This window comes from Panthera pardus, unplaced genomic scaffold (assembly GCF_024362965.1).
Source record: "Panthera pardus isolate Hobbes unplaced genomic scaffold, ASM2436296v1 HiC_scaffold_2, whole genome shotgun sequence".
Classification (NCBI taxonomy): Eukaryota; Metazoa; Chordata; class Mammalia; order Carnivora; family Felidae; genus Panthera; species Panthera pardus.
In genome coordinates this window covers 134503936-134527379 of record NW_026526765.1, presented here as the reverse complement: position 1 = coordinate 134527379, position 23444 = coordinate 134503936, and the positions used below count along the sequence as shown (strand labels likewise).

At 42.0% G+C, this 23444-nt stretch overlaps 2 protein-coding genes across 2 annotated transcripts; both read left to right on the top strand.

Moving 5' to 3' along the window:
* The first annotated feature begins 2431 nt into the window (after positions 1–2431).
* On the top strand, positions 2432–16176 carry PHAX (phosphorylated adaptor for RNA export). Its single transcript, XM_019422139.2, has 5 exons — positions 2432–2607; positions 4789–5402; positions 7879–7999; positions 9722–9805; positions 15193–16176. The coding sequence occupies exons 1-5, from the start codon at positions 2512–2514 to the stop codon at positions 15460–15462; spliced, it is 1185 nt and encodes a 394-aa protein (XP_019277684.1). The 5' UTR covers positions 2432–2511; the 3' UTR covers positions 15463–16176.
* A 3925-nt stretch (positions 16177–20101) lies between these two features.
* TEX43 (testis expressed 43) lies at positions 20102–23192 on the top strand. The gene is made up of 3 exons (XM_019422140.2): positions 20102–20235; positions 20763–20880; positions 22948–23192. Exons 1-3 carry the CDS (start codon positions 20123–20125, stop codon positions 23155–23157), a joined length of 441 nt encoding a protein of 146 aa, XP_019277685.2. The 5' UTR covers positions 20102–20122; the 3' UTR covers positions 23158–23192.
* The last annotated feature ends 252 nt before the right edge of the window (positions 23193–23444 follow it).

Sequence of the window (23444 nt, the reverse complement as noted above, 5' to 3'; positions counted from 1 at the left end):
CTCTCAGGATACAAAACCTATTTATTTAACAAGCCCAGAATCAGAAGCGTTATTGATTAGCAATATGACGCCAGCATTTAATGGCATCAGGCTAAGATAGTTTCCCCAGTGTCCAAATTAAATGATAGATTCAGTGCAGTCCCAATCACAATACCACATTTGGCTAGCAGATCTAAAGTTTAAACGGAAAGGATTGAACAATCCTAGGGAAAACGAACAAATTTACATTACCTAATTCTAACAATTATTATACAGTTGTACAATTATTATAAACCTAAGTAGTCAAGACAGTGTCACGTTGGTATAAAGATAGACATCAAGGTTAATGGAACAGAATAGAGAACCCAGAAATAGACTCTCATATATATAGTCAATTTTCAATAAAGGTGTCAAGGAAATTCAATGGGGAAAGGATAGTCTTTTCAACAAAAGGTGCTATATTAGATATTCACACGCCCCCCCCCCCCAAAAAAATGAACCTTGACTTTCACTTCATATCATATACCGTACTTAACCCCAAATGGGCCAGGGACCTAAAAGTAAGAATGAGAACTGTAAAACTTCTAGAGGAAAACAATGGAGAAAATCTTTAGAAAGGGACCTATTCTATGCATTTTATGATATTTAGCTGCAGCTCATACTACATAGGAAAATGTTAATTCTAGCATGACATTTGACTCCTACCTCACACCATACACAAGCAATTCCAGGGGGATTGTAATTTTAGGTAGGAAAGATAAAGCCATAAAGTTGTCTAAGAGTTAGGAGACCTGGAGTGAAGACTCAGCTCTTATATAGCATGGCTGCAATCTCTTTTCATTGTCAAAATAAGGAATTGGACCAGGTGATTTCCAAATTCCTTTATAGGTTTAAAAAAATTTTTTTAATGTTTATTTATTTTTGAGAGAGACAGAGACAGAATGCGAGTGGGTTAGGGGCAGAGAGAGAGGGAGACACAGAATCCAAAGCAGGCTCCAGGCTCTGAGCTGTCCACACAGAGCCCGATGTGGACCTCGAGCTCATAGAGCTGTGAGATCATGACCTGAGCCGAAGTCAAACGCTCAACTGACTGAGCCACCCAGGCGCCCTGCTTTATAGGTTTTAAATTCACATTTCACAAATTTACATTCATTCCATTCCATACAGTCTAGAAATTTATTCCAAGGAAATAATAAAACAAGTTTATAAAAGTATGTGTTAAATGCAAAATTGGCTACAGCCTAAATGGGTACCATCAGAGACTAAATAAATGATGGTATCTCCAAGCAAGGGAATACTAGGTAGACATTAAAAAGTATCCAGGATAAATTGCTGTATTTTCTTTTTTTAGTTTTTAAAAAATTTTTTAAGTTTATTTATGGGGGGGGGGGGGTGGTAGAGGGGCAGAGAAAGAGGGAGAGTGAGAATCTGAAGTAGGCTCCATGCTGTCAGCACTGAGCTGTATGTGGGGCTCAATCTTACCAACTGGGAGATCATGACCTGATCCGAAATCAAGAGTAAGAGGCTTAACCCACTGAGCCACCCAAGCGCCCCTAAATTTTGTAAAGCTTTTTTAAAAGTACAATCTACCCCCTAACATGAAGTTGGAACTCACAATGCCAAGATCAAGAGTAGCATGCTTCAGCGTGGGGAGTGGCTCAGTCTGTTCAGCGACCCCTTAAGGGTTGAGGTCATGATCTCACAGCTGGTGGGTTCAAACCCAGTGTCTAGATCGGCCCCACCACTTGGGGAACTGAACACTGGAGAGAAACAACAGTAAATAAAACAGACATTCCAGGGGGGGAAGAAGAAAACAAAATGAAAACAAATACACATGGCTATTGATGTCATGAAGAAAAACAAACGTTTGTTCAAGAGTGAGAGCAGAGGATCTTGTTTTAGTTAAGGTGTTTGAAGGTGGCCTCCCTGAGAAGGCAGCATTTAATCAGAAAACTTAATCATGGAAGAGAACAACCTTCGCAAAGAATGGAAGTGTCAAGGGTCCGCAAGGCAGAGGCCACAGCAACTGCAATTGCCTTGAACCGTGAACAACAAAGGATGCTTGAGGGACAATGTGCACTGAGCCCAGCGCGCTTGGAGAGCTACCTCACGCACTGTCTGAAAGTCTCCCCAAGAAGCTACGAGAAGAGTGGATTGAGCAGGAGCAAGAATGGAAGCAAGACGCCTTGCGTGGAGCATCCTGGTGAGGGATGTGAGGCCAAGGTAGGAATCCCGACGGCCGCTGTCCATGCACAACCTTATGTTTGCACGAAAACAAAGTTTGAGAGAAAACGTGCCAAACTGTTGGGGAAACAGGAGATTGATTTTCCACGGCGCGGCGCTAGTGGTGCACAGTTTGCAATGATTGTGCATATCCGCCAGCGTTGACCCAGGTATCCGGAGTAGGCCGCGCGCAAGGTCAAAACGGGAGCCGGCCCCTCGCGGGGGCGCCCGAGCAGCCGCCGCCGTCTGGACCTTCCCGCCGCCCCGCCGGAAGTGCTCTCCTGACCCGCCGCGCCACGCCGCGGGAAGATGGCGCAGGACGCCGGCGACATGGAAGATGGGCAGCTTTCGGACTCGGATTCCGACATGACGGTCGCACCCAGCGACAGGCCGCTGCAGGTGCCGGTGAGTGTGAAAGGCGGGCGGGTAATTCGGAACCGGGAGCGCGCAGCCCGGGCTGCGAGGAGGCACGGGCGGCGGTGTGGGTGAGGGGCGGGCGCGCGGAGCCCGGACTGCACAAGGGACGCGCGGCGGTGTGGCTGAGCGTCGGGCGGGCGTCCCCGGCCCGGCACGCGGGCCCTGGCGGCGGGGAGAGGCGCTGGGCGGGGACGCGACAGCGGGCAGTCCGAACCCTGGCGCGGCATTTCGTTGCCAGGCGGGATCGCGTGGCTTTCGGCCTCCTGGAGACTGGCGTGCGGCGGTCGCTTCGCCTGCCCTGCGGTGCTCTGGGTTTCCCGAATTTACGGAGTTTGCCTGCCGCGGCGCGAGTAGGTTGTCTCGGCCCGGCAGATGTTGCCGAAAATGTATGAGCTGGGGACAGCGGCCAGAAACAGCCTGTGGCACTCCTTTTCGCCTTGGGCAAGTAAGGAGACTGAGGACCGGGAATGAAATTCATCGTATGCACGGGGGCCTGGTTTTCCATAGTCCCAACCGACGCCGCTTCGCCGTGCAATAATGTGACACCCGGTTTTGTATTAACCTCCCCGTTTTTTAAATGGGAGTGTATTTTGATTGCCTGCTAAGTAGCAAGCACTTTGAGCGAGCTTTGTGCTAGGCTGCTTGCCTTCGAAAACTGGCGCCTCTACTGTGTGACCAGTGCCAAGGTATTTAGCCTCGTGCCCCAATTTGTGTAATGGGAATGATAAGAATACGCCGCTGATAGGGTATTTGTTAGGGATTTAGTGAGTCATACAGTGCACAGTGCACAGCAATGTCTGACGAATCTTAGATGCTTTAGTTACTTGAACAAGGGAAAACTGGCTCCCCTTCCTGCCTGCCATTTCTTTTTTTTTTTTTTTAATTTTTTCTAATGTTTATTTATTTTTGAGACAGAGACAGAGCATGAACGGGGGAGGGTCAGAGAGAGAGGGAGACACAGAATCTGAAGCAGGCTCCAGGCTCTGAGCTGTCAGCACAGAGCCCGACGCGGGGCTTGAACTCATGGACCGCGAGATCATGACCTGAGCCGAAGTCGGACGCTTAACCGACTGAGCCACCCAGGCGCCCCCTGCCTGCCATTTCTAGCACATACTTGTGTTTAGTACAAACACACATTTGTTCCCTTTTGAATGATGTCTTAGGAAATTGATACAAAGGTTTCAGTTTTGGTTTTCGGTCTTTTCCAAGTTGTTTTACATAGATTGACCCATGACTCGGTAAGCTTAATAGAGTGAACTGTGCAGTTTTAGAAGTAGTCAGGGCTTCCTATGTGTAGGAGTTTACAATCCAATATCAAAAGAATATGGTCACAAAACCCTACAAAGGAAGTTGATTTATCTAAGCGCAAGAATGGCGTGTTTTGAAACAAAGAAAAATTCTGTCATAACTGTGTTCACCCTAAAATAAAACTTGTCAATTATTTTACCAGCAAAAATGGGATTTACTCTGAAACAGCAGAGAATCACAACTCTGACCAAGCGTTGCTAGGGCAAAACCGTAGGCAAGTGGGAATAATGAAGAGGAATGCTCCTTTATAGAGGAGGGGGAAGAGTTGGGAGGGAAAAAGCTGGGAGTTTAAAGTATAGTGGCTTTTCATTGGTTGAGTTGGGACAGTCTCTCAGTGTCTGGGCTGTTGCCAGGCTACAAGAAAAGCTTCCGCTTGCTGGGTTAGTAAGATATAGGCATCTTTCTGTGTTAGGTGCAAGTTATGGTCTTTTCCTGATGATAGGGCAGGAGAACTCCCTCTTCTAGCCTGCTGACCCTAGTTTAGTGAGGTTTCCTTTTATTAATTTTCACAACTGGTACTAATAATTATGGCGTATGTCATTTTCGAACATTCTGACGATAACTGAAAATAGAGAAAATCTTCCAAGGTGGCAATTAAGAGCTTTGGTAAGTTTTTAGAAAAAAGCCTTAGAACTAAGTGCTGTATTAGCTTTACAAATAAGAATTTGTGGTTTTAAAATGGGAAGATTCCGTGTAGAACTTTAGAAAAGTAGGGACTGGATCGGTTTCAGAGATTCATTGAGGATTGTTCTGCTTCACGGTGGTCCCGCTGAATCCCAAAATAACTTGTTTAAAACTGGGGCGTGCTGGGTGCAGCTGATGTGTTTCCTGCGAATTGATTGCATTTCTTTTCAGTTGCAGAAGACACTAGGTGGGGACAGCATAGTGAGGCCCTTCCAGGGTACTGCAACGCCTTGTGCACCAGTGTCACATTATCGGACTGTTAAAAGTGTGGATTCCAGTGAGGAGAGTTTCTCTGATTCCGATGATGATAGCTCCCTTTGGAAACGCAAGCGACAGAAATGTTTTAATCCTCCTCCCAAGCCAGAGCCTTTTCAGTTTGGCCAGAGCAGCCAGAAACTACCTGTTCCTGGAGGAAAGAAGGTTAACAACATATGGGGTGCTGTGCTACAAGAACAGAATCAAGATGCAGTGGCCACTGAACTTGGTATCTTGGGAATGGAGGGTACTATTGACAAAAGCAGACAGTCCGAAACTTACAATTATTTGCTTGCGAAGAAACTTAAGAGGGAATCTCAAGAACATACAAAAGAATTAGACAAAGAGCTAGATGACTATATGCACGGTGGCAAAAGAATGGAATCAAAGGAAGAGGAAAACGGGCAAGGTCATCTCAAACGAAAACGACCTGTCAGAGACCGACTAGGGGACAGACTAGAAATGAACTATAAAGGCCGGTATGAGATCACAGAGGATGATTCGCAAGAGAAAGTAGCTGATGAAATTTCTTTCAGGTGAGCATTAAAATTTGGCCTACAAATGAGTGCTTGGCCAACAATCTTCCGTTTATTGGAAATGAATCTAGGTACATTAAGAATGTTTCTTTTTAAGGTTGAAAAAATTTTTATTTATTTTGGGAGCATGCGCGCGCGTGCGTGTGTGTGTGTGTGTGTGTGTGTGTGTGTGTGTAAGTGATCAGGGGAGGGGCAGAGAGAGGGAGACGGTGGATCCCAAGCAGACTCCGTGCTGTCAGTGCCCCATTCCAGGCTCGATTCCAGGAACTGTGAGAGTGTGACCTGAGCTGAAACCAAGAGTTCAGTGCTTAACCGACTGAGCCACCAAGGTGCCCCTCTTTTGAGATTTTTAAATTTGAAGGATGGACTCTGGGCTTACTTGGTTATAGGACTATATCTTGGTCGGGTAAATACATTTTTTTAACAAGCTCAAATTTTGTTTAGCTTTTTATTAGCTAAATTAAATTAGCTAAATTAATTAGCTAAATTAGCTTTTTATTAAATTTGGACAGGCCTGATAAAATAATTTTGCAAGCTTTTAGGAACTTTGAGCAGCTCTTCCCATTTAGTGCTTATCTTTTTAAAAGCTTATCTTTTCACATTGTGGGGTTTTGTTTTGTTCTTTAGCGGTTTTTTGTTTTTGTTTTTTTTTTAGTTTTTTGTAATGTTTATTCATTTTTGAGAGACAAAGAGTGAGTAAGGGAGGGGCAGAGAGAGAGGGAGACACAGAACCCCACAGGTTCCAGGCTCCATGCTGTCAGTACAGAGCCCAACATGGGGCTCAAACCCACAAACCGTAATACCATGACCTGAGCTGAAGTCGAACACTTAACTGACTGAGTCACTCAGGCACTCCTGTTCTTTAGTGTTTTCAGATACTCATCACCTTTCTTTTATAATTTCATTGAGGCATATTGTACACATGATAAAATTCACCCATTTTGGGTGTTGATTTTTTAGCAAATTTATCAGTTTACAACAATAACCATAAACCACTTTTAAAACATTTCCATCACCCCAATAAGATCCATCATAACCATATGCCCATTTAAAGCTATTCTTTGTTCCTATCCCAAATAACTGCCAGTCTACTTTCTGTTGGCATAAATTTGCATTTTCTGGACATTTCATATTGTTGGACTCATACAGTGTGTATTCTCTTGTGCTGGATTTATTTCACTTAATGTAATATTTTTGAGACTGTCCATGTTGTAGCAGGAATCAACACCTTTTTAATTTATATACATATACAAACATCCATATTGAATTGCTGTTCCAATTCTTAGCTATTATGAATAATGCTCTATGACCTTTGACATACAGATATTTGGAAACATTTTAATTTCTGTCAGGTAAATACCTAGAATAGAATTTCTTGGTGTATAGTAAATTGATATTTCATTTTTTTAACAAGCTCAAATTTTGTTTAGCTTTTTATTAGCTCTAAGTCGTTAATGAATAATGTCACTTGAAAACAGATATGGTTCAAGAGTAATATTGGTGGTAGGAAAACAAGTATTTACCTTCCAGGCAAGCCTGTCAGTGTTAGTACTGGATTTTTAACCTGCAGAGAAAGTTTGGAATTTGAGCGTTGGAAAGGAATTTAGAGATTTTTATAAACCAAAGACATCACTTTACAGATCAGGACACTGAGACCCAGTAGTTCATATGACTTCTCAAAGTCACGGTTGTGTCAGAGAGTCAGAACTAAACCTTGGTCCCTTTGTTCCTAGTCTAGTGCTCTTTCCGCAGTAATACAGTGCCTCTTGCTGAGAAGGAGCAAGGAAGCCAGGTCTGGTTAGAGAACTGGTAGAACTCCCATATTAATCCTTTATCTCTATGGAGTATGGACTCTGACGTTAGAAGTGTTACTTAGGCTTCCTCTCTTTTTACCTCTCAGTAGTAGGATGAGGATAAGTACCTGTTTCATAAGGTTGTTGACACAATTAGCTGGTATAACGTCTACAAAATTTTTAGGATTGTGCGCATCCCATAATAAGTCAGTAAATATTAGCCATAGCCTTTGTTCTGAGGCAGAGAGACTAAGAGGAAGGTGCTATCCATTTTAAAGCTCCCAGACGTCTCTGGGACTTTTAGGCATAATAATTGAAAGCATAGTGTATGTTTTTTAATTGTTTTGAAAAGAATGGACTTACCTTCTTTTGCTTTTAGGCTTGCATTCCCTTTGCTGGATGGGCACATTTATTTTGAAACCACCATAATCCATGAAGGCAAAATGAGGAGGCAAGTTATGAGACTTGAGGTGGAACCTTGAGGTTACTGTCTTCTTGGGTAACCCAAGGTAGCAGCGTTTCCCTATCAGTGATTCTAAGGTTAAATATTGAATATTTCAAAACACAGATGTTAGCAGAATAGGATTTTGATCCTACTTGGGCACTAACCCAGGAGACTAAGGTAGATTTCTTCAACTTTCTACAACAAATAAAGAGGTTAATATTACTCTGTTCCTTATCAGGTTGCAGGAACCAAAGAAAGATCTGATAGCTCGAGTAGTGAGGATAATTGGGAACAAAAAGGCAATTGAACTTCTGATGGAAACAGCTGAAGTTGAACAAAACGGCGGCCTTTTCATAATGGTAAGACTAACTACTTTGTTGTTTCCATTTTATATTGTGTTTCATGTGATTATTTTACAAAATAAACTTATCTCTGATTCTTGGATCTCTTACTTACCAATTTATTGCCGTGTGTTTCAGATTTTAAAAAACTGAATTTAAAAATTCCGTATCATTGGTTTTTGCATTTATTACTTTTCTTACAAAAACCATCCATAAATTGTATCCTGTTAGTGTGTGGTCAACAACACATCTCTTACAGTGTTTGTTGAAAGTAGGGGCTAACATTTTTTTTTTTAATGTTTTTTTAAGTTTATTTATTTTGAGAGAGAGCACAAGTAGGGGAGAAACACAGACAGGGCGAGAGAGAATCCCAAGCAGGCTCTGCACTGTCAGCACAGAGCCCGACGCAGGGCTCAAACCCACGAACCGTGAGATCATGGCCTGAGCCGAAGTTGGACACTCAACCAACTGAGCCACCCAGGCGCCCCTTTAATGTTTATTCATTTTTGAGAGACTGAGAGAGACAGAGTGCGAGCACGGGAGGGGCAGAGAGAAAAGGAGACACAGAATCTGAAGCAGGCTCCAGGCTCTGAGCTGTCAGCCCGGGGACCGTACCCACGAACAGTGAGATCATGACCTGAGCCAAAGTCTGACACTTAGCTAACTGAGCCACCCAGGTGCCCCCGATATGGTATTCCTATTTTTAATTTTTTGAGGGACCTCCATGCTGGTTTTTATAGTGGCTGCACCAATTTACATTCCCACCAACAGCGTACAAAAATCCCCCTTTCCCCGCATTGTCACCAGCAGTTGTTATTTCTTATCTTTTTGATGCTAGCCATTCTGACAGGTATGAAGTGAGAAACACCACCATTTGAGAGTGGCAGAAAGACCACTATTTTTGCTTAGGCCAGATCACACGCAGTGGCAGTTTATCCTATATAATGGTTTTGGAGATAACGTTTAATTCAGCTTTCACACTGGGAGACGATGAAGTCTGAATGGCTTCTTTCTTATTTGCCCTTCATGAATTTGAAAAGTAACATCACGTGAAAGTGAGTCAATATTATACTTTAGAAATAGGAAAGAAACCCATTAGAATAGATAGCAATGGCTAAGGAAATAGCCTGTGAGCATAGATTATAGAAGTTAACAACAAGACAAGTTGTAATAGTCACGAAGAGCGCTTGGGTCGTTCAGTTGGTAAACATCTGACTCCTGGGTTCAGCCCAGGTCATGATTTCTAGGTTGATGAGTTCCAGCCCTGCATCGGGCTCTACACTGGCAGCATGGAGCCTGTTGGGGATCCCCTGCTTGTGTTCTCTCTCTTTTTCTCTCTCAAAATAGATAAATAAACTTAAAAAAAAAACAGTCATGAATGTATTGGCACCCCTTTTTGTGTCATTGCTAATAGTTGAACACAAAGTTATAGATTCATTAATATTTTATTAAAAAAATTGTTTTAAGCATTTATTTATTATTGATAGAGATAGAGCGTGAGCATGGGAGGGATAGAGAGAGAGGAGAGGCACAGAATCTGAAGCAGGCTCTGGACGCTGCTGATAGCACAGACACGGGCTTGAACTCACGAACCGTGAGATCATGACCTGAGCTGAAATCAAGAGTTGGACACCTGACTGACTGAGCTACCCAGGCACCTGGTACCTGTCTGTTTAAAAGACCCTTTGGCCATTCGTGGAAAGAGTGTATACAGTATCCTATTTCTGCTTCTTTTTGTAGAATGGTAGTCGAAGAAGAACACCAGGTGGGGTCTTCCTGAATCTCCTGAAAAATACTCCTAGTATCAGCGAGGAACAAATTAAGGTAAATAAAAACTATAGTGCCCTTGACTTTTAAGACCCATCATAATTTGACTTCTCCTCAGCTTCTTTTAATTCCCATCACCTGTTTTGCCTTAAATTGACCAATTTTGTCATTGTCTCCTTTCAAGTAAAACATGTGCCTTTATAAACTCTTCCTCTTCGTTTTCTTCCCTTGCTCAGCAGCGTCACAGTTTCCTTTATGGCCATTTTCCTGGTCGTTTAGCATGTGATTATTTTTTCTAGCCTCCTACAGCCTTTTATTAATGAAAGATTTCAAACATGGAGAATAGATGAAATAATAACGGGATGAATTTCCTGCACTTAAGATTCGGGGTTGTTAATATTTTGACATTCTTACTTTACAGTTGTTCTTCTGTACCAGTTGGAAAAAAGTGACAAATTATGACACTCAGCCCTAATTATTGTAGGAAGCAACTGTTAATAATAAGGACACTGTCTTACATTGTGTCACCTAAGAGAAAGAAAAACAGTTTCTTAGTATCAGGTATTGACCGTATTCCAATTTCCTGAATTGTCCCCAGAATGTATTTTCTGCCTTTTTTCCCTCCCTCAAACTCAGATCCCATCTAGATTTTCACATTTCATTTTTTGTATCTCTTTCGCTCTCTTTAACTCCACATTTTCTTTTATGATTTAGACATTTTGAAGAGTCTGAGATGGTTGTATAATAGAATGTACCACATTGTGGTCATTGTCTCCTTGTGGATTTGTTTCATTTCATTCCTCTGTCTCCATTAGTTCTTATGAACAAAAGCTAGCCTCTTCACTATTAATCATTTGTACGTTACTAGAATGTCCTCTTTGGGCGTTCTTCTGCAGTGTGAGTTTTTCATGGCTCAGCATTTATCTTTTAATTGTTAATTAAGGAACGTGATTACATTTAGCAGATACAATCAAGATTAAGAACTTGCTTCTTGCATAGGAAAGAGGTGATGGACGTGGGACACAGATGGTGTATTGGATCAGCTTTGTGTTCTCTTTATTATAACTGGATAGCACATGTCACAGCATTGTGGTTTAGCCGTTTATAATGCTAATGATGACAGGTAAATAAAAGCCACTTCTCTTGAGCTAATGCACCGTCAGCACAGAGCCAGACTTGGGACTCGATCCCAAGGAACCGTGAGATCATGTCCTGATCCGAGATCAAGATCTTGTCAGACACTTAACCAACTGAGCCACCCAGGCACCCCTCAATGTTAGTTTGTTTCCCCTCTTTTCTGGCTGTCCACTTCCAGTCATTTTTTTTAAATCTGCTATTGAAATTGCTACAGGAAATGTTACTGTTACCGCACATTTGAAATCTCTTGTCCATACTGCCTTTTTTTCCTCCTGAAACAATGACTGGTAGATTTGTAACAATGTCATTTTCCTGAGGAACACGCCTACTGAGTAGTAGAGCCGGGCTTCACTGCTTGCATTTTCCCTCCTCCCACACTGTAATCCCTGACAAAAGGTGTGCACTGAGAAGGAGCGTTCTTCTGAGGAACATTAAACATTGTTTCATAGCAAAATGTCCCTGTTTACAGAGAAATAGCAAGGTGAGATAAAAATAATTCTCTAACATTCAAAATCTGGGTTTGAATCTTAATTTGGCCATTTAGTGATTACATGAATACAAACAGACCACTTACTTTCTCTCAGCCTTAATTTTGTCATCTATGAAGTGGGGACTGTAATAAGTGCCCTGCCTATTGAATAGAGCTCTGAAAGGATTAAAGAAAGTGGTATCTGGAGAAGATTCTTCTAGGTAACCAAACTTTGGACAGACAGTTTCCACAAGCAGAAGAGAAGAAAATAACATTTATTCACCATGTCTGCAGCACTGGGCCACTTATTTATAGCATTTAATCTGCACCCCGTTCTGTCAAAGTAGATGTTCCTGTGTTATGCACAGGATGAGTAATAAAAATGATTAGCCTGGGATTGCACAGACTACTGACTTGAAACAGGTTTTTTTCACTGAATCACATGTCTTTGAAATTCAGTTCTAACTCATTGTGGAGAAAGAGATTTTAATGTTAGTAGGTTATGTTAAACTACCAGAAACATTGTGTTGTAACAACAAATGGTAGAAACATTTGGAATACCTAATAATTAAAGAATGTTGACCAAGAGGGACATTTTTTGAAGTTTATTTATTTTAAGTAATCTCTGCACCCACTGTGGGGCTCGAACTCACAACCCTGAGATCAAGAGTTGCATGTTCTTCTAAGCCAGCCAGGCATACCCCAAGAAGGACATTTTTAAAAGGACTGCCCTTTAGCCTCTATTTTTGTGAAGCATTAAAAAACATTTTTTTTTCCCGACATTTAGTTTATTTTTTGAGAGGGAGAGAAAGAGCATGCATCGGGGAGGGGCAGAGAGAGAGAGGGAGACACAGAATCAGAAGCAGGCTCCAGGTCCCGGGCTGTCAGCACAGAGCCCCACACAGGGCTCAAACCCAAGAATGGCAAGATCATGAGCCGAAGTTGGACGCCCAACCACCTGAGCCCCCCCAAAGCACCCCTTTTCACAGCATTTTTAAGAAAAGGAGAAAAATGCAGTATTATTCAAGTTTTTTGAAAGGCAAAGTACAAATTTATAATGAAAAAGAGGCATGGGACAATTAATTGATATGTAGAATAGCAAAAAGTTACCAATGATTTGGTCTACTCAAGGGGGTTTTAAATGTTTTGGCTTTTAAGGTTTTCCTTTGTTTTTCCAAATTTTATGCATGGTGCATGGCTTGAGTAGTTTTGTTATTAGAGGAAAAAACCTAAAGCAAATAGTATTTCATCATAGGTCATTTTAAGTGTCATCAAATGATAATGTTATAATTGTTCTTTGATCACTATAATGCTAACACTCAGTCTGTAGAATTCGGAAGGAAGCGGGAGCTGAATTGAGTGGGTCTTTGTGCCTTTTTAAAATTTGATTGTGTTTTGGTATGTGATGTACCATTTTGTTTTGGTTTGTAATTAAGTTTTGTTTTGGAAAATAGAAAGTTTGAGAGAAAAAAAAGAATGAGTAGTTAAAAATAAATTAATTTGCTATATATATATACATGCACACACACACACACACTTTTTTTTTAAATGTCTATTTTTTGAGACCGAGAACATGTGCACATGTAAATGAGCAGAGGAGGGACAGAGACAGAGGGGGAGAGAGAATCCCAAGCAAGCTCTGTGCTGTCAGCACAGAGCCCAATGCAGGGCTCGATCCCACAAACCATGAGACCATGACCTGAGCCAAAATCAGGAGTCAAGACACTTAACTGACTGAGCCACCCGGGCACCCCTTAGTTGCTATATTTTTTAAAAGTTTGGCTGTAATGGTCTCCCTGTGCAAATAGCATACAGTTGAGGTTCTTAACTTGTAAAATTAATTACATATATGTAGGAAAAAACTGCCCTCAGATTATCTCTTGTCTGCATTTGTCATAACAACGCTAACAACAGGTTACAACATTTCTTTGGGCCGTTTCCCAGTTTGTTCTATCACATTCATAACCCATGGAATGCAGTTCCTTTTAAAAAGCCTTGATGTATTTGGAGTGAAAAGGGCAACTTTATAATTTTACTGAGTGTTGCCAAGCATTGTACTACTTAGAATTGTTGTTATCAACATGCTCAGATGTGCTTTCCCATGAAATGGAAATGCTTCTCCTTGCAGCTTCTCTTTCTCTCTCCGCTTGAAGGTTAAGTAGACTCTTTAAAAGATTGTGAATTGTCCCTCTTCTGTGAAGGCAACGCAATCGGTTTTAAGAATGTGAATTTGGAGAGCTACTAGATGAGCTAACTTTTTATACCTTCACCTGTTGGCTCTGCAGTCTTGTGCCTCACTTTCCTCCTCGGATTTTAATGTATGTGCTCCCGATGCGGGCACTCTCCCTTTCCTCGTCAGAAAAGGATAATACCCACTCCATGAGCTTCTGGTGAGAATGAACAGTTCTTAGCACATGCCTGGCATGTAAATGTGCCTGTTCAGTAAATGGTTGCCAGCCTCATTTTCCTCTCGTCACTTTCTTGTGTCTTTCCTCCACTTCTTAACACGCGTACCCTCCTTCTCCACCTCCAATCCCTTGTCCTTTCTCTAGCAAATACTTTTAGTCCTCCTGTCCACCAAAGCGTTCATCTTCTGAAGCTTTCCCTTGTCGCCTTAATTTGAGAGTTCCTTACTCCTTCCTCTGCTAATTCTGTGTGCTGCTTGTAACTACTTAGCATAAATTTTTGGAGAGGGCCACCTTTATTTCACCGTCTTCCACAGTGGTTTTTATAAACAAGGAGGGATTTGTGATTTGTGCACTTTAAGAACATAATAGAGACTGACTTGGTTACAGCTTTTAATAATCCCTTCCCAGAAGATAATAGAGTGCCCATCCTACCTTCTGTTTTAAACCTTTGAATCTGCTCTGTCTTAGCAGTCATTTTTGGCCTTCTCTTCAGATCCCTGACCTACTTTTCTTTCTTTTGTACCCTCTGAATCTACACTTCTCCAGCTGTATCAAGGTTCCCAGAGGCTATTGTAACGTTTTTCCATGTAATAGTTTAATAAAATGCATTTTCCACTTCAGCTCTCATCTGCTGGCAGTTTTGCCTCTTGGAGGAGGTGAGGACGTTTGGCAATGCCTGGAGAAGTGTTTGGTTGTCACAGTTTGGGGATGGGTGGATATATGCTAGTGGGTAGAGGCCAGGCATGCTGCGGAACACCTTGCAGTGCGCGTGGCAATCTGCCACAGCAGTCGCCAAGGTGGAGGGCCCTGGACTAACAATCTCGTATTTTTGTGTTATAAAATCCCTTTTCTGTAACTTCCTGGAATATATCCCAGTGCTGACTATATTGTGTTTATGCCTTGTGGTCTAAGTTTTTGACAGATTTATGTGCCCACGTTAATTACAGTGACATTTTTTAAGGAATGGATTTTTTCCATTGTGTAGGTTACGTGACCGTACTTAGTCACACATTGCAGGCGTTGCTTGGTTTCTTAGCCTGCGCAGTCACGTAGGGTTATTATGACAATTTCAAAGTTAGTACACTTTATTTCAAAGACTTGTGTTTTTCTTGTGACACATTAGATTTTATTTAACTCCTGAATGACGTGATTTTCCTGCTGTCTCGTCCCACGTAGGAAACCTGTAGCTATGATGGTATGTTATGGTTGAATGAGCGTGGGCCCTGGAGTGAACGTGGGGTTGAGCTGGAATTACAGCTTCATCCTCTGTCTGCAGTGGGGACTCCCCTACTGTCTTAGACTCTGTGCGTCATTTACGAGTCTAATAATATTTCCTTGTTTTTTGTGAGAGATGGGGATCACGAAGGGTCCGCCTTGTACCAAACATTTAATAAACGGTACTTCTTCTTAAGGTTGTTCCTTTATTGTAGGACATTTTCTACATTGAAAATCAAAAGGAGTATGAAAATAAAAAGGCTGCTAGGAAGAGAAGAACACAAGTGTTGGGGAAAAAGATGAAACAAGCTATTAAAAATCTAAATTTTCAAGAAGATGATGACACATCACGAGAAACTTTCGCAAGTGATACCAACGAGGCCCTGGCCTCTCTTGACGAGCCGCAGGAAGGCCACGGAGAGACCAAGTTGGATGCAGAGGAAGCCATCGAGGTCGATCATTCTCACGATTTGGACATCTTTTAGTACATTTTGAGGATTAAGCCTTTCTAGAATAACCTTGTAATAAGCCATTTCTACTGAGATTGCTTCGTTTTACTTTGCACTGATAAACCTAAAAATCTGGACAGAAAGAACTGGTTTCTTGTTGAAAATAATGTTGAATTTGTGGGAAGATGAATGTTATTGATAGACACATTTCTCATGTCAAAATATTTAAAAGTATATAGCAGAGATTTAATTTCTCAATCTGTTGCATGTGTTAGTTATTACTAGTTGATAATTACTTTTGTCTAGGTCATTGTAACATGCCATTCAAAAAGTTGTTTTCATTTTTGATTTATCTTTGTAGCGAATTATGATTGGTTTCAAAACATTCCGTAAAAAGATCTTAATAAGGCACATAAATTGTTAAACTGTTACAAATGCATTCAAATTTAGTTTTTTTTTGTGTTCTGAGAACTTTCAAGCAATTTTAAGGACAGAGACAAAATAGGTTTATACTCATCAGTATAAACTTATTTGTCAGGAAGTAAATTAACATCAGAAGCTTTTCAAAGAAGTATTCATTCTTAACTTTTTTTTTACTTCCTTTAAATTAACTCGATCTTACACTCAATACTGAATGTGATCCATACCTGTGTAATTACCATGTACATTTAAAAAATTCCCGGTGGTTGCCTGCCTAAGACTGCTTTACCTTATGTTAAGGAAATTGGGTATTAAAAATGTTACATCTGCCTGAAGTGTCAAATTACTCATTCTTATTGAAGGAAATAAAAGTAGTTAAGGTGTTCCAAGGGTTGACTTTAGTCTACAAAATAGATTAGGCAAAAATATGTAAGAAGCAATTGTAAACTCTTCTTTACAGATAGTACTTGACGTTTTTCTTTAGTTCCTGGAATACATAGTCATTGAAGTTGGATCTAAGGATACAAGTGGGAAAAGAAGAGGAAAATGGTTATTGGTTGCTTTTTATTCATAACGAACACAAAAATAAAACTAGATTTTGGGCAGTGACTTTTTTTTTTTTCTTAAGATTGATTTATTTATGTAGTGTCTATACCCAGCATGGGGCTCAAACTCGGCGTTGTGGGTTCAAGAGACTCAGGCACCTCTCAGCCAGGTGCCCCTCAAGTGACTGTTTTTGAAACCTCAGACATGCTTTCATAAAATTGCTATAACCAAGGGAAGAAAAATATTTTAAATACGTAACTGAATATTGTTTCTGAGATTCTTTATGAGAGGTGATCTTAAAGGTATGTTACGTTGGGATAGGGCACCAGAGTGGCTCAGTCATTTGAGCGTTGGACTCGATTTCGGCTCAGGGCGTGATCTCCCGGTTTGGGAATTCAAGCCCTGCATCGGGCTCTGTGCTGACAGTGTGGCGCCTTCTTGGGGTTCCCTGTCTCCCTCTCTCTCTGCCCCTTCACCCCTGCCTCAAAAATAAATAAATAAACATTAAAAATAATAAGAAACGTGTGATACTTTGGGAAAAATAACATCCAGTTAAGTGCTAGTTTATATGCCACACGTTCATGTAAATACTAATATTTCTAGTTACACTTGTTGACGAGCATTAACATTACAGTCTAGTTCATCTTCACTAAATGGACCATCCTGGTTCATTTTCACCAACAGTTGTTACCTTACTATCTGGAAACTGTACGGGTTTCTGGTATGGATTAAACCCTAACGTTAAATGCAAACCAACAGTTGAGGTGTTTAGTTTTTTAGAAATCCATTCCATATTATTATTATTTCATCTTGGATTCTTACCCTGTACTTCTGCCACAAGGTACGGAAGGTTCGAAAAAAACGAACAAACCTGTCAAAATAATTCTGCAAAATCTTTCCTTTTTAAAAAATATTTTTGGGAGAGCACAAGTGGGTAAGGGGGCAGAGAGAGGGGGACAGGATCAGAAGCAGGCTCTGCACTGACAGGGTGACAGCAGTGAGCCTGATGCGGGGCTCGAACTCACCAACAGTGAGATCATGACCTGAGTTGAAGTCGGACGCTCAACCGACTGAGCCACTCAGGTGCCCCACTGCAAAATCTTTCTGAAATGACCCAGCGAAGGATATCAATTGGTGTTCACTGGTACCTCTGTATAGAAACTGTGACTTCCTGGAATTCTACAAATACCCATTACAGCCATACGCTGAGGGAATTGATGCCAAATGTTCAGCAGGATTTTTGACGTGTCCCAGATCGGTTTATTCATTAGTGTGAAAGAACTGCCTTAACCTCACAAAAGAGATGCAATTCAGGTTCAGTATCATGGGTGGCAAGTTCAAGTTAGGGAACAAAGGTACCACATGGAGCCCTGTGAACTCCACCGAAAGCAGCCTCTGGAAAAAGAAGCCCCAAGATGGGGATACTGCTGTTGGCTGATGGCTCTACAGCCCCATAAGCCTTCTTTTCATGTCCAGGTCACCCCAGGACTGAGTACATGTATGAAAAAGACTCTTACTGTGATCCTTCCTCTTTAAAATAGCATCTTGGGCCCCGGGTGGCTCGGTCAGTTCAGCGTCTTCAGCTCAGGGCATCATCTCTCGGTTCGTGGGTTTGAGCCCCGCGTCGAGCTCTGTGCTGACCGCGCAGAGCCTGCTTCGGAACTTCTGTCTGCCCCTCTCTTTGCCCCTCCCCTGCTTGTGTATTCTCTCCCTCTCAATAATAAACATTTAAAAAATAGTAATAATAAGTAAAATAGCATCGTGGCCACTACCTCAGTCGAGGATCTACCCATCCGCTCCTCGCTCACCTCAAAGCACCTGTTGTTGCTGCCTGGAATCCTCACCATCAGCTCCCCGCGGAGATGTACATCCACGGCCAGATTCTCCTGAAGGAATTTCTCCACCTCTGTGTCTGCACCTCTGTGTCTGCTTTTGTTCATTTGTGCCTGATGATTCACACCACTGACGGTGAACACCTGCGTCCTGCTGGGGAAGGCGGTATGCCCTCTGGAAAGTGCAGAGTTTGGGGGTTCATCGAGGTCTTCTGCTCCCAGACCTGCTCCAGAAGCAAGATGACCTGGTCAGAATGGAGTGAGGGTCCTACCGGGGCACAAGCCAGGGTTTGGAGTCCTCTCCAACACTTCAACGTTGAAGGTTCTTTATATTTTTACCTATTAAAATTACTCTTCTCTGAACCTTTCTGCCCATTCAAATCTAGAAATGTCTAACCATCCAGAAGCTTCTGGCTGGCTCGGTTGGTAGAGAACGCAACTCTTGGTCCTGGGGTTGTGAGTTTGAGCCCCATGTTTGGTGAGGAGATTACTTTAAAAAAAAAAAAAAGAAAAGAAAAAGAAAAAAGAGGGGTGCCTAGGTGGCCCAGTCGGTTAAGAGTCCGACTCTTCATTTCAGCTCAGGTCGTGATTTCATGGTTTGTGAGTTCGAGCCCCAGGTCCAGTTCTGCGCTGACAGTGCGGAGCCTGCTTGGGATTCTCTCTCTCCTATTCTCTCTGCCCCTTCACCCACCCCTTCTCAAATTAAATAAATAAGAAAGAAATGTCTATCCAAACTATTGCCAGGTATATATTCAGTGAATACTCTCACCAAACTGGCCGTAATTCTTATGCTCAGGCTTTTTTTTTTTTTAATCTTTTTTTAACATTTATTTATTTTTGAGACAGAGACACAGAGCATGAGCAGGGGAGGGGCAGAGAGAGAGGGAGACCCAGACTCCGAAGCAGGCTCCAGGCTCTGAGCTGTCAGCACAGAGCCCGATGTCGGGCTCGAACTCACAAAGTGTGAGATGATGAGCTGAGCCGAAGTCAGATGCTTAACTGACTGAGCCACCCAGGTGCCACTCAGCCTAACTTCTTACTTGCTGGCTATGGGATCGATCCTAATAACCTTCCACCTACTAATGACCCTCCACCTCTCTTGGTGATTTAAGTGTCATTCCTGTAAGACACAGTCGCTGTGATAAAATGAGTTTTTATAATTTCCAATATTCTGCAATATATCTCAGATCTTCAGGGGTAAAATGGCTTGAATTGGTTTGGATCAAAACATATTTGACTCCCACTCATAAAGTGTGTGTGTAAGCAGTTGGTAGCAAACATAAATGACACACAACCACCATGCATAAGTAAGAAAATAAGCTAAGGGCAAATAAAGAATGTGAACATGGAGGGCTTCTTTGTGAATAATAATGATACAGTCCAGAGTGTCGTCTAGAATGCATGTGTCAAATTTGTACTATGTCTGGAAGCATCCTCATTTTTGAAAAATTGTTCATGATGGGAACGTTTTAGTCATGCAGCTATAACATGACTAAAAATGGCTGAAAACTCCGCATTCTTTTTTTTTTTTTGAAATGTCAAACATGTAATTCTTTAACTTTTTTAAAATGTTTTTATTTATTTTTGAAAGAAAGAGAAAGAGCATGGGCGGGGGAGGAGCAGAGAGAGGGGAGACACAGAATCAGAAGCAGGCTCCAGGCTCTGAGCTGTCAGCACAGAGCCCGATGCGGGGCTCGAACTCACAGACCGTGAGATCATGACCTGAGCCAAAGTCCGGACGCTCAACTGACTGAACCACCCAGGCGCCCCTGAAAACTCCACATTCTTAATCAACTGCTGATGTAACTGCTGTGGGTTGCTATGAAGTTAGCAAAACAGTGTGATGTCTGAGGCAGCAATGTCATCATAATTACATGAGTGAGTTAGTGAAGTTCTAGATGAGAATTCTGTCCCTCCTGGAGGTGATGGCTCCGGGCAAGGACACGTGTCCTATCTTACCTAAGATTGCCAACAGCTGCACTGATGAGAGTTCATATAAGCCTTCTAATGAGTGAGGACCTGGGCGTTCTGGATTGAGGGGGTTTATTCCTTGTTTTGTTTGCAATCCCGGACCTACAAAGATAAGGACAAACATTTTGTGCTTCCTTTGGCATCTGTATGGAAGACTTTGCGTCTCAGAGGGAAACAATGTATATGCAGGGAGAAAGCAAGTCTGACCTGAGTGTAAAGCAGATACTAAATTCAGAAGCTGGTTTTTGTGGCTGGTCAGAGACTTCTTGTAGGCCTGGGGAAAATCATTGAGTCTGCTGCCTTTTCCCTTACTATCAGGTTAAATGAAAACTGAGAGCAGATTGTAAAGGACAGAGTAAAGTTGGAGGCTCAGATATCCAGCCCGGACTCTGGCTCTTGGTGATACTTGGAGATTTAGTGGGTTCATTATTAGATGAGCCTCAAACAGTGCCATAGCTCTGTGTCCTGAAGCTATGGGGATCCACACATCATGGATGCAGCAAAAATGCTAAAACAATTATATTTAACTCACAAGATATCCTTCCTTCCTGCCTTCCCAATCTCCAGGTGTGCTCCAAATGCTGGGGTTCATTTGCCACGATTTTCAGTAAAGCACGGGATGATCCCAAGACGTTATGTTATGCCTTGGAAAGAAAATATGAAATTCAGGAACATGAATCTGAAGGTATTTTCCTATAAATGTTCATAATAAAAAAATTCATAGTTATAGTATAATTTAATATATCTATGAATAGACATATCTATAACTATACAAAAGCTATTTTTTAAGCTTATTTATTTATTTTGAGAGAGAGTGGGAGAGGGGCAGAGATGGAGAGAGAGAGAGAGAGAGAGAGAGAGAGAGAGAGAGAGAATCCCAAGCAGGCTCCACGCTGTCTGCACAGAGCCCAACAAGGGACTCGAACTCACAAACCCTGAGATCATGACCTGAGCCAAAATCAGGAGTCAGACACTTAACCAATGGAACCACCCAGGCACCCCTACAAAAGCTATTTTTAAATTCATATTTATTTTTTCCAGATTTATAGGGAATAATACAGAAATATACATTTTTTAAATGGACAGCGTGATGACTTAATAAACATACACACTGTGGAATCATTACCAGGCTCAAGATAATTAACACATTCATCACCTCACATAGTTAACTCTTTTTTTCTCCTGGTGAACATAAGATCCACTCTCTGCAACTTTCAAGTATGCAATACTGTGTTATTAACAGTATTCAGTTACCATGCTGAAATGAGATCTTCAGACCTTCTTATTCTTATAAGGGAAAGTTTGTGCCCTTTGACTTGTATCTCCCCAGTCCCCCTCCCTCCTGGCAACCACCATTCTCCTGTCTGGCAAAAACTATTTGATGTACTTTTATGTGAACTTGCAAGGAAGAGTTAAATAGCATTATCTATTCAAATAACCCAAAGATGAACTTAAAATAGATATTCCAAAAGATTTCAGAGCTCTCTGTCTACCTTTCTGTCCACATAATGCCAACTCACAGTTAAGAACGGACTTAATTAGGGGCGCCTGGGTGGCTCAATCGGTTGAGCATCCGACTTCAGCTCAGGTCCTGATCTCACTGTGCAGACAGCTCAGAGCCTGGAGCCTGCTTCCGATTCTGTGTCTCCCTCTCTCTCTCTCTGTCCCTCCCCCACTCAAGCGCTGTCTCTCTCTGTCTCTCAAAAACTAATAAACATTAAAGAAAATTAAGGGGCGCCTTGGTGGCTCAGTCAGTTAAGCGTCTGACTTTGGCTCAGGTCATGATCTCGTGGCTGTGGGTTCGAGCCCCGTGTCGGGCTCTGTGCTGACAGCTCAGAGCCTGGAGCCTGCTTCCGATTCTGTGTCTCCCTCTCTCTCTCTCTGTCCCTCCCCCACTCAAGTGCTGTCTCTCTCTGTCTCTCAAAAACTAATAAACATTAAAGAAAATTAAAAAAAAAAAAAAAAAAAAAGAATGGACCTAATTAATATTAATGAAGTATGTCATTAATATTAAAGCTGTGGTACAGAGCATGAATTTTTAAAGCTGTACTGCATATGTGGGTTGAGAGCTACAGGAACAGTTTGGCTAGATTTACAGATAAGACTCACTGCCCTTTCACTGCTGCTATTCAGTATTTTCAAAGCATTTTCCAAATTCAGATGAGCTGATCACTTGTGAAAAGATAAGTTGTTTCTTTGAAGGGGAATAGAATCTATTGTAATAATCAGACTATAATAGGAGATTTCAAATTAGGATTCCTAGGGGCGCCTGGGTGGCTCAGTTAGTTAGGTGTCCAACTTCAGCTCAGGTCGGGATCTCTTGTGAGTTCGAGCCCCATGGTGGACTCTGTACTGACGGCTCAGAGCCTGGGGCCTGCTTCCGATTCTGTGTCTCCCTCCCTCTCTGCCTCTCCCCTACTCGCACTCTCTCTCAAAAATAAATAAACATTTTAAAAAATGACCATTTTATATTTGGGAAAATTGAGTCTCACAACAGGGCAAATGACTTGTACACGGTCATAAGCAGTGAGTAAGTAAGTACATAAGTAGTCAGCAGTCCACACTGCTCTTGTGGATGGTCCAGACACCAGCCAGAGAGCATGCTTTAAAAAAAAGGCGGGGATGTTAGGTTGCTCTGTCCCTTAGACCTTCCTCCTTAGCGGGGTTAGTTAGAAAAACTATCGGGGAATCTCCATCTTCATCTAATGAAATGCTGTTTGGTGTGAATTATAGCAGATTTTTCCCCTCTTAGCACGCAGAAGTGTGTGGGATCCACGCTGGCCCTTTCGAAGACTCTCTGTTTTTGAATCACAGCGAAAGGCTTTGTCATGGGGAAGATCGTAAAGTTGTCTTAAAGAAAGACCCACCAGAAATAAAAATTGCAGATATGCCTCTTCATTCACCGCTCTCCAAATACCAAAGCACTGTGATTTCCCACGGCGTCAGGAGGCGTCTGGTCTGATGAAAGAATAAAGTGCCAAGGTGTTTCAATCTCAATCTCTTCCTTTCCCCATGAATGTTGAAGGCCATCGTACAATTGTATTTCACCTACAGGTTCCATTTGTTTAAGGGCTATAAGTCAGTTGTACACTTTATACATTACGAAAGCTTTTTTTTAATGTTTATTTATTTTTGAGAGAGGAAGAAAGCATGCGAACGAGGAAGGGGCAGAGAGAGAGGGAGACAGAGGATCCCAAGCGGGCTCTGTGCTGAGAGCAGAGAGCTCAATGTGGGGCTTGAACTCACGAA